Source organism: Fusarium falciforme, chromosome 1 (genome assembly GCF_026873545.1).
Source record: "Fusarium falciforme chromosome 1, complete sequence".
NCBI classification, from domain to species: domain Eukaryota; kingdom Fungi; phylum Ascomycota; class Sordariomycetes; order Hypocreales; family Nectriaceae; genus Fusarium; species Fusarium falciforme.
The window spans coordinates 2,790,786-2,804,282 of record NC_070544.1 but is presented as its reverse complement, the minus strand read 5'-3'; the positions used below and the strand labels follow the sequence as shown (position 1 = coordinate 2,804,282).

At 54.2% G+C, this 13,497-nt stretch overlaps 5 protein-coding genes across 5 annotated transcripts; 2 read left to right on the top strand and 3 right to left on the bottom strand.

Moving 5' to 3' along the window:
* Positions 1–435: 435 nt before the first annotated feature.
* Positions 436–2,544, top strand: NCS54_00076400 (Hypothetical protein; the record flags this gene model as incomplete). The annotated part of the gene is made up of 1 exon (XM_053146403.1): positions 436–2,544. The coding sequence occupies one exon, from the start codon at positions 436–438 to the stop codon at positions 2,542–2,544; it is 2,109 nt and encodes a 702-aa protein (XP_053002378.1).
* An 827-nt stretch (positions 2,545–3,371) lies between these two features.
* Positions 3,372–5,388, bottom strand: NCS54_00076300 (Homeobox domain-containing protein; the record flags this gene model as incomplete). Its single annotated transcript, XM_053146402.1, has 4 exons — positions 3,372–4,338; positions 4,393–4,868; positions 5,004–5,115; positions 5,207–5,388. The coding sequence occupies 4 exons, from the start codon at positions 5,386–5,388 to the stop codon at positions 3,372–3,374; spliced, it is 1,737 nt and encodes a 578-aa protein (XP_053002377.1).
* Positions 5,389–8,181: 2,793 nt separating this feature from the next.
* NCS54_00076200 (GTP-binding nuclear protein) lies at positions 8,182–9,156 on the bottom strand (the record flags this gene model as incomplete). The annotated part of the gene is made up of 5 exons (XM_053146401.1): positions 8,182–8,316; positions 8,384–8,589; positions 8,642–8,795; positions 8,854–8,946; positions 9,094–9,156. 5 exons carry the CDS (start codon positions 9,154–9,156, stop codon positions 8,182–8,184), a joined length of 651 nt encoding a protein of 216 aa, XP_053002376.1.
* A 1,528-nt stretch (positions 9,157–10,684) lies between these two features.
* On the bottom strand, positions 10,685–11,531 carry NCS54_00076100 (Hypothetical protein; the record flags this gene model as incomplete). Its single annotated transcript, XM_053146400.1, has 4 exons — positions 10,685–10,813; positions 10,868–11,202; positions 11,252–11,324; positions 11,379–11,531. 4 exons carry the CDS (start codon positions 11,529–11,531, stop codon positions 10,685–10,687), a joined length of 690 nt encoding a protein of 229 aa, XP_053002375.1.
* A 373-nt stretch (positions 11,532–11,904) lies between these two features.
* Positions 11,905–13,428, top strand: NCS54_00076000 (PWI domain-containing protein; the record flags this gene model as incomplete). The annotated part of the gene is made up of 6 exons (XM_053146399.1): positions 11,905–12,008; positions 12,065–12,155; positions 12,212–12,376; positions 12,433–12,501; positions 12,545–13,029; positions 13,101–13,428. The coding sequence occupies 6 exons, from the start codon at positions 11,905–11,907 to the stop codon at positions 13,426–13,428; spliced, it is 1,242 nt and encodes a 413-aa protein (XP_053002374.1).
* Positions 13,429–13,497: the final 69 nt, after the last annotated feature.

Genomic DNA, 13,497 nt, shown 5'->3' with positions numbered 1-13,497 from the left:
GGACGCAGCGCACCTGTGGTACCCGATACGGATACATCGACGGCATTGTTCGCATCTTCCGCTAGACTCCGCTTCTTCTCCGCCCTTTGACCCCCCCGTCGGACTTTGCAGTAGGGAGTTTTTGTTGCTATCGCCGGCTGACAAGGAAGAGAGAGAAAGGGGTGACGAGTTGAAGAAAAGGCTGGGCCAGCAAAGAAAGTGGAAAAGCACGAGACAAAACTGGACGACAGCGAGACACATCGCGTGCTTGCTGCATCAACCCCCCAGTTTATTTGGTTTTTGATCCTTTTCGGGGTCCTTCTTCGCTTCTCTCGACTTCTAATCCACAAAAAGGAAAGACTTGGGCGGCTTCCGTTGATCAAGTCCACCAATTCCTTCGCCCCCCTCCAAGTCTATCCAAGTCTAGTCCACCTCTCCTCCGCCAGTACCGGCAAAATGACAGGCGTGCTCTGTGCCGCGTCGCCCACGGCTCTCCACCCACCGCTTGGCAGCCCCCGGGAAGGCGGTTGCTTAACTCCTTCGCCTTCGTCCTGTCCTCTTATCCTTCACAACCACAGCGCATTCGCCGACGACGTCGACAAGGATAAGATAGCACGGGGTACAGCTGAACAAGCGAATGTTGGCACACCGTTGCCCTCCCCTTTGTCCTTGTCGTCGCCCGTTCGTGCAGGCCTACCCAGGGACACTATAAAACCTCACTCTCGGTCGCCTTCTGCCGCCGCTGTAGGAGACTGTGGACCCTCAAGTGCTGCATTGTCATCTCCCCAAAAAGACACGGCTCTGTCAAACACAGCTTCACCATTCTCTCCTCCTTCAACTCTGCCTCCTTCTTCCCTTGCCTCATTTTCATCCTACGCTTCACTTCAGCCCCAGGCTCATCGGGCCAATCCTGCCCCGAAGGTCACGGCCTCTTCGGTTTCCCGACAACATAAACCCGACGCTCTCTCGCTCGCGCTACCGGCTTCGCTCAACAACATGCTTTCAGCCAGCGAGAAAAAAGTATCTCAATCGCAATCTTCGTCGACCTCGTGTGCTACTTCGATCCTGTCCAGCGCACCAAACGCTACAATGAATGCCTCAAATGGCGCCGCATCCTCGCAGAGCCTGACTGATGCGCTCAACGACCTTGCAAAATCCCGTTCAACCCCCACGACCCTTCCCACGCCCACCACTGCTCGGACTTACACTTCCACCACCAGCGCCGATACCACTTCCTCCGATGTAGCTGCGACAATCCTGGCCTCGACGCTGCAATCGCCATGCTTTTATCATCAGCGATTCGCAGATGCCGTCGACATCGGCAAGGTTCTGGAGGAGATTAAGAACGATGTCTCCATGTCACATTCCCGTCTCGTCGCTACTGCGACTGGCGTTCGAGAAGTCTCGAAGCAACTTCAGCGCCGTCCTATCAAGCGTGCCGTCCGCAACATCATGATTGTCACCAAGGCGCGCGACAATCAGCTCGTCTATCTCACTCGCGAGCTCGCCGCCTGGCTCCTGCGAACCCCACGCTACGGCTCCGACCTCGGCGTCAACGTCTATGTCGACGCAAAGCTTCGTGGTTCCCGACGCTTCGATGCTTCTGGACTGCTCGCCGAGAATCCGCGGTTCCAGCATATGCTCAAGTATTGGACTCCTGATTTGTGTTGGAGCCAGCCCGAAAAGTTCGATCTCGTCCTGACTCTCGGCGGCGATGGTACCGTTCTTTTCACCTCTTGGCTTTTCCAGCGAATCGTGCCCCCGGTACTCTCATTCAGTCTTGGCAGCCTCGGCTTCATGACCACTTTTGAGTTTGAAAAGTACAAGGAGCACCTCAACAGAGTGATGGGTGACGATGGCATGAAGATCAACCTCCGCATGCGCTTCACTTGCACTGTTCACCGTAGCAATCGTGGGCCCGGTGCTCGCGGCGCTGCACAGCCCGAAGAATCTGAGCAATTTGAGGTGCTCAATGAGCTCGTCATCGATCGAGGTCCTTCCCCTTATGTCTCAAACCTCGAGCTGTACGGCGACGACGAGCTTCTCACCGTTGTCCAGGCCGATGGCTGCATCTTCTCCACCCCTACAGGTTCCACTGCGTACTCTCTCTCCGCTGGTGGTGCTTTGGTGCATCCAGATATTCCTGCCATTCTTCTCACACCCATCTGCCCCCATACCCTTTCGTTCCGGCCCATGGTTCTCTCTGATACCATGGCCCTCCGCGTCTCTGTTCCGCGCAACTCTCGAGCAACCGCTTATTGCGCCTTTGACGGCAAGGGTCGTCTTGAGCTTCGCCAGGGCGACCACGTCACCATCACGGCTTCTCAGTATCCGTTCCCCACGGTCACACGTACCGACACAGAGTGGTTTGACAGTGTGAGCCGCACTCTCCGCTGGAACGTGCGTGCTGCTGCACAGAAGCCTTTCGATGCCGACACGGCAGAGAACGACAATGAGGACGACCTTGGTTGGGATATCGATACCGACAGTGCCTGCTATGCGAGCGAAGAGGGCAGCGTCAGCGCAAGTCCCATCCGTCGTCAGATGAGCCTCCTTGGACTCTGAGGAAACACTCGGGCTCTCTGGTTGCCGCTAGCTGGCTTGTCGTATTGTTGGAGAGGGTTGGGCCCTGGCAAGGAGTTGTTGGCGTTTTGGTACATTTTTAATACTCTCTTTTGAGCACCCAGACATAGAGGGTGATGGGAAAACCTCAATCTAACAGGAGGAGAGCCGGGATAACAAGAATAAGAAGGACTGGTTTCTTAGACACTTAGATATCTACTACATACCTAGACAATCAAGATATGGGCCCGAGGCCATATCCAACACCAATTTGGTGTCAACAACTACGTGCCATCAAGACCCCAGCTAAGAACGTGCTCCTAGTTATGCTTTTTTTAAGCTTAATAAACTCGGTGATGAACCCCCCTAGCCTCGATCCTCAAGTCTATGGGTCACATTAATTCATTGTCTCATTGTAGCGTGCATGTGTAGTCAGATATCACCGCTGGCCAATCCAGCACCAGTTGCGCTTCATAAGTTGGTTATCATGTCAATCTTTGCATTCATTTCCATTCAAGAAGCTGAACCTTGGCCGTACCAAGTCAAGCATTCTCGGGCGAATGTCGATAATATCTACAGACCAAGCCATCCGAGTAACCCAACCGTACATAGCCCAGAGCCAATTCCCCACCATCATCAAGCCAGGACACTTAACAAAACACCATCCGTACCCGAACCGTTAAACCGAGACAATAGTAGGTCGTGTAAATGCAAACATTTTCGGTCACCCTTTCTGGGATCGTACTCCAACAGCCTCCGACATGATATGAAAGTCATTCAGGGGCGTTCCTCCGTCCATTAAGTCCATGAGGTTCAATATAGCACACATCTCATCGCCAGGCACCCTGGCTCAGAGAGAGCAGTCCGGCCACGCAGTCCATGTCGGGCCTCTTGCTAGGGCTGACTGACCCTCGCATAAATCTATCCACTTCGTCTTCTCGGGGTGCCGGCCGCTTAAGCGTATCCTCGAAAATCTCCATGCCTTCCTTGATGATTGATCGAGGGCGAGCGGGCGCGGTATTGGCCCGATTTGCCAAAAGGCTGGGGCTCTTCTGTTCCTGAAGAGCTCGGCCGACTCGACGGGGGTTCTGGCTCTTGGGAGGCGCAGGCGGCAGAGGTCGTCGATAGGCATCCGATGGGTTACCATCCTCATCCGGGCTCCAGTTCTCCTTATCCGAGTCCCCTGAAGGTGAAACCAGCATCGAGACCTTCACCTTGCCAAACTCCCTGTCGGCCTTCTCGGTCTCCTCGGGGTCCGTTTCAAGTCGCGCCACGCTCGATCCGCTACGGTTCAGCTTGGCCTTCTTTGCCTGGTGGGATCGGTGAGGCTTCGGCATGGGAGCATTGCGCTTAGCGTTGCTCGGCTGAAGGATCCCGCTCGACGATCGAAGAAGACTGATAGCAGCTATGGCCGATCCATTCGACTCGTGCTCGGCCTGGGCTGTCAGCTCGTCACGGTTCTCAGCATCCGCACAGGACTCCCAAGCATGCACGTCACGAGACCGACCTCGCATAAGCCTTGGAGGCAGGGAGTTGGTAAGAGTTGTGATGGGAGGAAGAGTGATGGCTGGAATTGCGCTGTGGCTGCGTTGCAGGCTTCGTTGCCGCACCTGTGGCAGGCTTGGTGTGGTGGAAGATGGTCGAGGAGGGAGATCACGAGTGGGAGAGCCTTGGTTGGAAACCAGCTCTGCCTTGCCCTCCAGGGAGAGTGATAGGCGGACTTTAGACTGGGACTGGGGTTGGCTCATAGGCTGAGAGCCCTCGGATGTGCACGAAGATGGCGGGAAAGGTTCAAATCTGCACCTGTTAGCTTCTAGTGCCATGCAGAACAGAACAGTAAAGATGGCGTACCTGAAGGAGTCATCACCGCCACGGCCGAACGCGGGCGGGGTGGAAAAGGAGCTACCAACGTTGTTCCAACGGTTGGAGAGATATCCGATTTGGGAACTGGACATGGAACTGGACAGGGAACCATCATGGGATTCCTGGGAGAGGGCAGGATCAATGCGGCTTGGAGTGATGTCGGGGAGCCGAGGGGTGCTGTCGTGGCGGGAAGAGATGGGGGTGCTATTCACAAGGTCTGAGTGGGAGCGCGGCATAGAAGGAGTCTGGGTAAGAGTTCGGGGAGAGGCTGAGATGGGATCCGTAACTCGAGAACTGGCGGGGTCGGATGCTGGGAAGGTCTTTTCAGGTTTACTCGGGGTGGTGTTCGTGATTGGGTCGGAGGAGATGACGTGCATGGCCCCATATCGAAGGGCAGCAACTTCTTGAGGCGAGAGAGGGCGAGATTTCCTTCTATCATTTTGTCTTCGGTTCTGGAACCAGATCTGGAATGCATCATGTCAGTTGAGTGTTCTGAAGACCATTGAATGACGCGTGGCACATCAAGGCAAGTGCGGACACGAAATGCAGGCATTGCCATTGGAGCCATCAGAGAGGGACGATCGGAGGGTCCGCCATACCTGAACCTCTTTCTCATTTAATGACACGCGCTGGACGATCTCCAGACGCGCCTGCTTGTCGGGCTTGGGGTTGTTGCTGTACGCCTCTTCGAGAATCATTTTGTCTTTGGCCCTGCATGCAATTGATGCAAAATTAGCTCAGTCCAACGTCGAGGAGGGCGGCCGCAGAAACGGCTGTGGCTTGGCGGGCTTCGTCGACATACGCAGTACGTTTTCGCTTTCCCTTGGGATGCTTCTCAGTCTCTGGTGCAGGCCGGGGTACTGCTGCATCGACCAGAGGGGGAAGGCTCTGGGGCGTGACGACGGGCTCATGGTGGTTGGGAGCCGAAACAGCGTGCTTGTCGGGCGTGGCGGCGACGAAGGGGGAGTTTGTGGAAGTGGCCATGATCGCGGGCGGGAAGAGGGAGATGGAAATGGCCTTATTGGAGAGGAATATGCATCCCTAGGAGGGCGGTCAAAGAGAAGGCGAATCGAGATTGATGGATGGAGGATGATGTCGTGGCGAGGTGAGCGAGCGCGAGGCAGAGGCGGGCGCAGAGATAGAAGACGGTTTGAGTAATGAAGAATGAGAGGGGAAATGAAAAGGGAAGGGAAGGGAAAAGAGAAGAATAGAGAGAAGAGGTTGTCGTCAAGTCAAGTCGTGGGTGCGTGCAGCTGGGCTGGAGCGAGGGACGTGTGGGCGTGGGACGTACGTGAGGCGTGGACGTGGAACCGCGGAGAGGAGGAATGTCAAATGGGCATGCTTCAAAACGAGGCGGCCCAGCCCATCCCATCGTCCCTTCCCTTTTTTCCAAGGCCCTTGTGGCTCCCTGTGGCTCCCCCCTCCCCTACCCCCCTCCCCCTCCAAGGAAAAGCGTCTGGGTCCCTCTGTCTTTGGCGCTTCTCTGCTCCGCGTTTTTTCCCTAGCCCTGTTTCTGACCAATCCCACCGCGCGCCTGGCGCTACTGTATCCCAATCGGGCAACCCTGTAAACACGCGTTGCACGTGCCCCCCTGTCACCTCTTGTATTTATCGCTGCAGCTTCAGTGGGTTGGCCGCTGAAAGTACATACATTGGGGAAAAAAAACAGAACAACAAAGGTGCTCGTCCCAACCTCCCAGCCTTCGACATTTTGTCCTCGGCTCTTTTTTTACGAATCGTCTAGTCTTTCCCGCCATTTCAGTTTACTAAACCAGATGTTGACCGTCTTTTTGGAAAGACGCGATGAACGATGTATATATATGCGGGTTTGTACCAAGTAGTCCTGTGTGTCGCGCCTCGTATTGTTTTTTCCTCATGTTGTTTGTTGTGCATTGGCTTGTTTTGAGGTAGATACGAGAGGAGCTGACTCGTCCCCATACAGTACATCAAATCATCACAAATGGATGTTTTTCAGATGCATCTCCCCCGCAACGACCACAAAAAGACGCGCTTTTCCACCAACAACGCGTGCACACATTGAGACATAACTCTATTTGTCTGATCCATTAAAAGCCCGTATTCATGCTTGTTGTTCACATCCTTCCATCTTTAATCCACTGCTGTGCTGTACATGACATCTCATCGGAGCCCTCCTTATTCTTCTTCTCGTCCGAGGCATTCCCCTCTTTAAGCTGAAAAAGACACAGCGCCAAAGGGTCGTTCTGCTCGTTGCAGCTGATCATTGCTTGCATCTCAGCCCAGCCCACACGTCCAATCTTGTTGACAGCAATAAAAAAAAACAACGACGGCTGCCATGCAGTCCACTCATCTGAGCCTGTTTAAATCACATCCATTCCCATTATCCATCCGTCCTTGCTTTGCTCCCCATCTTTGCCCCACGCATCAGTGAACGGCTTTAATGATCCCGGGGGCCATCTCATGGCCGTGTTCATTGACACCCCTGCTTCATTAAGTGGCTGCATACGCCGGCTCCAGGGGTGCTGCTGCGCGCCATCCCATCCATGGATCCCATCCATTTAACTAAATCACGGCGCCAAGGCTAATCTCGAATTCATTCTTCCATCAACACGGATCCCTGCCTCGTCGGTCCTGGCCATCTAATTCTTTGACAAGTCGCGTTCCAGAATACATTTGCCATGTTTGAGATGACAAGATGACTGTGCGCTACTATCTGCCTCAGAGTCGCCGCCCATCTCACTACAGCGCCGTAAAGCCACCCACCCTGCTTGTGTTTTGATGGGGCACTCTAGGCGCGTCTCAGCTCTGGCTGCTGCATCAAAAAGTAAATAACAAGAGCTGAGGATGTTTTCGGAACACCCTCAACGGCGATCCCCGAGCCACCACTCAACGTTGCCGTTATGAATAACGCAATCACGTCAGTGTGGCTGCATCGAATGCAGAGAAGCATCCATTGCATTACCCGCCGCCTAGTGCCAGGTTGTGAAGCTGGATATCGTCTGCCATAGGGTAGATACCGCAGGTGGGCTGTCAAGTTTTCTTCCATGGTCCTATCGTCAACAATGGATGTCTGCAGACGATATCTTGGGTCAACATTGAACCAACAACAAGCTTGGGCATGTTTTCATGCTTCTCGAAACGCGAGTCTTGTTTGGGCATTCATTGTCCAATCATACATGAGATGCAGGCCGCCTGGTCCGTTGGTGACACCAGGTCTGCATCTAGAGCTCCGCCCAGCAAGGTTGCCCTCACAAGATCTGGTCCATGTATATCTGCACAGAACTGCAAGCCAGTCTTCCTCGGTGCATTAAACACCACGTTGATCAAACAGTGACCCGATCCAGAGCCCAAGTGTCAGCAATCCTCCCAAATTGCTCAAGGGATAGAAAGCCTGGACACTGTCCTCGGCGAAACAGATACACACTTTGCCCCGGACAACCAGGTCTCACTCATCACTTAAGTACCAAGCCTCTTATTAAATGCCCAATGGACTTTGTCTTAACCAAGCCACGCAAACTTGGCCCTGGGTGCTGTTTTGAAGGAAGTCTAGCTAAACTAAATAGGACACTGCTCTCTGCAGTGGCACTGTCCCTTCTGCCTCATCAAAGAGAGGCATAGCGGCCAATCTTTTGTGCCGCCCCATAATCACGCTGCTGTAAACTCCAGGACTTTCGCCCCGTTCCTCATAAATGGTCATTCCGGCTGCCAATGTGCCATCCTCAAACACTGCCCGCGTGCCGTTCCTTTGGCACCCGGCAGCATCCTCCTCAGCATAGTATCCCGTGACCGCACGAGTCATTTACAGATCATCGTCGGAAAGCTCGCCAGGCAGAGGCATGGCGGCGGCCTCGTCCATCTCCTTGCGGTACTCCTCCAGGAGCTTCTCGTCGACCTGAGCAGTGGGGGGAGCAAGGGCGGGAGCAGCAACGAACTCCTGCAAACTTGATTAGCATCGGAGCTCCACACCACGTGAGCAAGAAAAAAAAAGTAAAAACACTTACAAGCTGAGGGTTGCCGACAAGCTTGCGAGCGAGCCAGAGGAAGGGCTTCTCGAAGTTGTAGTTGGACTTGGCGGAAATGTCGTAGTACTGGAGGTTCTTCTTTCGGTGGAAGGTGATGGTCTTGGCCTTGACCTTTCGCTCCTTCACATCGACCTTGTTACCGCAGAGAACGATGGGGATGTTCTCGCAGACACGGACGAGATCGCCTATCATTAATCGTTAGGGAGGCCCTTGATGATGTGAACAGGGTCGACTTACGGTGCCAGTTGGGGACGTTCTTGTAGGTAATGCGGGAGGTGACATCGAACATGATGATACCGCACTGGCCGTTGATGTAGTAACCATCACGGAGACCACCGAACTTCTCCTGACCGGCGGTATCCCAAACGTCGAACTGGATCTGACCGAAGTTCTGGGACATGGGTTAGCGCCCCGCACAGGTCCAACGTGGGGTTCAAGCAAAGACTTACGGTGGTGAAGCCCAGAGGGTGAACCTCGACACCGAGGGTGGCCATGTACTTCTTCTCGAATTCACCAGTCAAGTGGCGCTTGACGAAGGTGGTCTGTCGTCAGGAAGTATGGTTAGTCGCTATTGATGGCTTGCAAGGGATCGCTCCACGTCTCTCGAGATTCGACTAGGGCGGAGGGGAAAGCTCGGCGACCGTCGACGATATCGCGAAAGAGGCGCTGCGTCATGGAATCCTACACACCTTTCCGGTACCACCATCGCCGACAAGCACGAGCTTGAAGGTGGGGGTCTGCTGCTCAGCCATCTTGATGGTCGGGCCTGTGGTGTTGTAGCGACAGGTGGGAGAGGATGTAAACAAGCGGGGTGCTGCGATGATGCGGGAGTTAGCTGGGTGCAGAGCGGGCGGCACGGCGCAAGAGAGAGTCGTTCGGGGTGATGAACTGGAAGAGAGTCCAAGGGGAGCGAGGAGATGGGGGCTCTAAATACCTGGAGAGCGTCGCTGGGGGTGGGTACGAGGTTGATTGACGAACTTTCAAAGAGAGCTGGTCAACCTGATGTTTTGAAGGCGGCGGGGAACTCTTTGGGCAGGGGAAGGGCCTCAAAGCGAAAAATTCAGTCGCCCCAGGGTGGGCTGCCTGCACGTGATATTGCAGCACGGATCCATGACGGCGGAAAAGGCTGCCCACTCACTGCCAGCGATTCAGCGTCACCATGGCCTGCTATCGCCGTCACCGCCTGGAACATTCCACTCTTGCCATTGGGCACCGCCGAGTTGACTCGGTCGCACGCCTTCTCCTGTTCGCTGCGGCTTGCTCCGCGGGCGGTGCGCCGGGCTGCCTGCTGGTGCCTTGATCTGGCTACAGTACCTAAGTACCTGCTGTCCTGAGTTGGGCTGCCCAGGCCTTGCTCGCTCCCAACAAAGAAATCCATCCATGTAAGGTGACATTTCAGGCGGTCTATCGGCAGCTTTGCCCAGCTTGTCTTTCCTTTTGTCATCGGAGATCGGTCCAGCGGCGGCCTGCTCTCGGGACACAGCCATCTTGACTTGCTTGCATGGGTTTAGTCAGCCTTTTTTCTGGTAAGGGTCCAGGCAGCCTTTAGGTAGCAATGGGAGAGGCAATCTTGAGAGTTTGATTCAAAGATCTCGTGCTCGGCCACAATCATCACCTTATCGGAAACAAGAGCGTCTACTCCTTGCCAGCGTGCTTACCTTTCTCTGCATACATGGGTTCCGCTCCTGTGATCAACAGGAAGATGAAATTGGATTCTTTAATCCGTCAATCTACGCTTGCTACACTTATTCAGCCTCATATGTCGTCGGCTTGATACAATCTACATGCTGGTCTACCTACCAAGGTAGCCATTAGCACACCCAGAGATGCCTCGTTGAACATCTGATAAACTGCACGTCACTCGATCGGTCGCTACTTGTCCCTAGCCATCTCGTCTATGTCTGTCATATCACCAACACATTAATATTGGCATTATGATAGGAGTGCCAAGCATTCTTTAACCTCTACGTTGATGTCTAAAGTCCCAAGGTGCTTTGTAATCATGAACTGTGCCGCAATGCGATGGCCTTATGTAAGGTACCCAGATTGGCTGTTGACTTGGCATCAAATCACTGGAACATCAAAGTCAAAGTAGACAACACATTAGGCTCCCAATGTTGGGTCAAATGATGCTCATGGATGGACTGCCTTTTGTATTGTTGCTGTCATGATACCTAATCATACATTACGTGAGCAAATCTTCAATCAGAGTCATATTTCGCCTTGCAAATTTCCTTTGATACGCCTTGACCTGTCTTTGCGTACATTGCCTGCCCATGCCTACAGAGGCAAGATATGACAGCCCAACATTCCTCGACCACCCCAATCCTTTCTCGGGGTGAGAGTCAAGCGTAGCTCTTGCTGCTCTGCCACGCCTGTTGAGCGAGATACCTTGATAAAAATGTTGCTCTGACGCAAGATTAGCTGGCATGCTCGGGTTGCTACGGCATCATGACCACTCACCCCTTCATTTCCTTGTACACACTCTGCTACCTTCTTGAGGTTGTCATGATTGGCCCGATTAACGTAGCCAAAGTTACGGATCTCGTCACCGGGCTTCAGGCCTGCGCTCTCTGCCGGACTTCCCGCGGCGACGGTATTGACTTTGGCGAACGGAGGATCCAACGGTGCGGAATAAGAGTCTGGCAAAACGGGTTGGGTTGTGCCAGAACTCGGAGCTGGCTCGGCATCGTTTTCATCAAGGCTGGCGAAATGCTCATGCAGGAACTTTTCAATCCGGGTCATGAGTGCCGTGTAATCGTTCCTCAAACGGATTATTCTGGCCCTTGTGGTTCGAACTATGGAATGATTAGTTGGGGGATGTTAAGCATGACTTGGAAGTCATACTCTGAGCAACATCAAGGTCTGCACGAGGGAATCCATCTCTGGTCAAGAGAGGTGTGTTCATGTCCACACCATGCTGGGTTTCTTGTTAGTGCATGATACCGTAGGTTCAAGGGTTGAACATAGGTACCGAGTCAAGCACTCCGCCGAGCGCCTTGAGTTCGGCCTCAATATCATCTTTCTTTCGCTCCAACTCGGCGAAGCTCAGATGCCCCGCATCGCCGTTGGTAATAGAAGCGCTGGTCTCACCAGAGGGCACAGTCGGGGCGTGTAGAGTATTCATCTTGAGGTAGTCCTTGACTCGGTCAGACAATCAGCGACAAACACGAGATGGATGTTTAATAAGAAACGGATTTCATCCCAGGCTGCGATTGGTGACGCGCCTTTGTAGAGGCTTCAGCGGTTGCACAGCGCAAACTCCCCTAGAAAGCCTGCGGGGCCGGCCCTTCGTTTGAAGCTCAGCTGCTAGGGAGCTCCTGCTGTGCAGAGTGAATGGAGTGGTCCGTGCAGCACCCGACCATGGCGCTCCCTCCGCTGTCTGTCTCGTGGACTCGAGCCTGTGCTCAGCGACGTCACTTTTTCATCCCAGCAGCAGCTTTTTTCCCAACAACGCGCCCCCTTTCGACACAGACATTGACATTGCGATTCGACCCAACATGGCTACCGGAGTGGATGCGCGGCTTTTGAAGTCGACCAAGTTCCCGCCCGAGTTTAGCCAGAAGGTTGATATGCAAAAGGTCAATCTCCAGGTCATGAAGAAGTGAGTGCTCCTAGGTCCATCGCGCTTCTGATCCCCGTGCTAACGTGTCTGGTTAGATGGATCGCGGGCAAGATATCCGATATCCTTGGGAACGAAGACGACGTAGTGATTGAGCTTTGCTTTAATCTGATCGAAGGCCCGCGATACGTATGGCTAACTTCTCCTGACCTACCTCGAACACATGCTGATGGTTTCGCCGATAGCCAGACATCAAGTCACTCCAGATCCAACTCACGGGCTTCCTCGATAAAGATACTGCGTCTTTCTGTAAAGACCTATGGAGATTACTGTTGAGCGCCCAGGCCAGTCCTCAAGGCGTGCCTAAGGAGCTCCTCGAAGCTAAAAAGCTGGAGCTCATCCAGGAAAAGGTACGTTGAGACAGCAGCCACCTGCGTATCTCCATTCTAACCCACATTTTCTACAGATTGAAGCCGATCGTGCCGCAGAGAGCGCCAAGAAGAGGCGAGATGAGTGGGATCGCCGTGATCGCGAAGTAGCCGACCTCAAAGATCGCGATCGTCGAGATCGAGCATCAGCTCGTGGGGATACCTGGCAAGGGCGACGAGGCGACCGCGAATTTGATAATCGAGGAAGAGGAGGCTTCAGAAGAGGAGGTGGGAGGTCTCGATCTCCGGGTCCCCGCTTCCGCGACTCGAGAGACTCCTACGGTCGCGACAGTTACGTCCCTCGTGGGAGGCGCGGCGGTGGCAGAGCTGGACCTGGTCGACGAAGGTCCCCTGCTCGATCGCCTTCAGCATCTGGCTCATCTCGATCGAACTCGCGCGGCCGTAGTGCGTCGCGCAGCACCAACAGATCTGACAGTCGGCGACGACCCTCATCACCCGGAAGACGGAGAGACGGGCGAAAGAGATCACGATCACCCGGAGGCGACACCTACCGAGGCCGAGCAAACCGTCGGAACGAGGGAGGGCGTAGAGCTGCTGCATCTCGCTCTGCATCCTCGGAGCGACGTTCGCCTTCTCCAAAGCGAAGACGATACTCTTCTTCAAGAAGCCGATCGGTAGATCGCCGGAGGCGTCGTTCAAGGAGCATGTCTTCTTCAAGGTCTAGGGGGACTTCTTTGTCTCGTAGCCGAAGTCGGAGCCGAGGTCGCAGTCCCAGTTACAGCCGCAGCCGCAGCCGTTCCAGCAGTGCGGCAAACGACCGAAGGTCAAAAGGCAAGGGTCGAAGAGACAAGTCTTCAGACATGGAGGATGATCGACGCCGGCAAAGGCGACCCAGCCCTGAGCGGCGTGGCCAACGTCAAGCAAAGAGACGGGAATCGCCCAGCGGTCGACGACGCAATAGTTCTTCAGCTTCTTCACGCTCAAGGGCCAGAGACAAGTTAGCTGATGTTTCTGAAGATGAATCTCGTGCCCCACCAACCAAGCCCGAGGCAGAACCAGCGGCATCTACTTGACGAGAGGTTAGTCTGGGCATGAAAATGTTGGGGGGCAAGGTGCTGATTCTTGTCGATAACCAGCGGTAG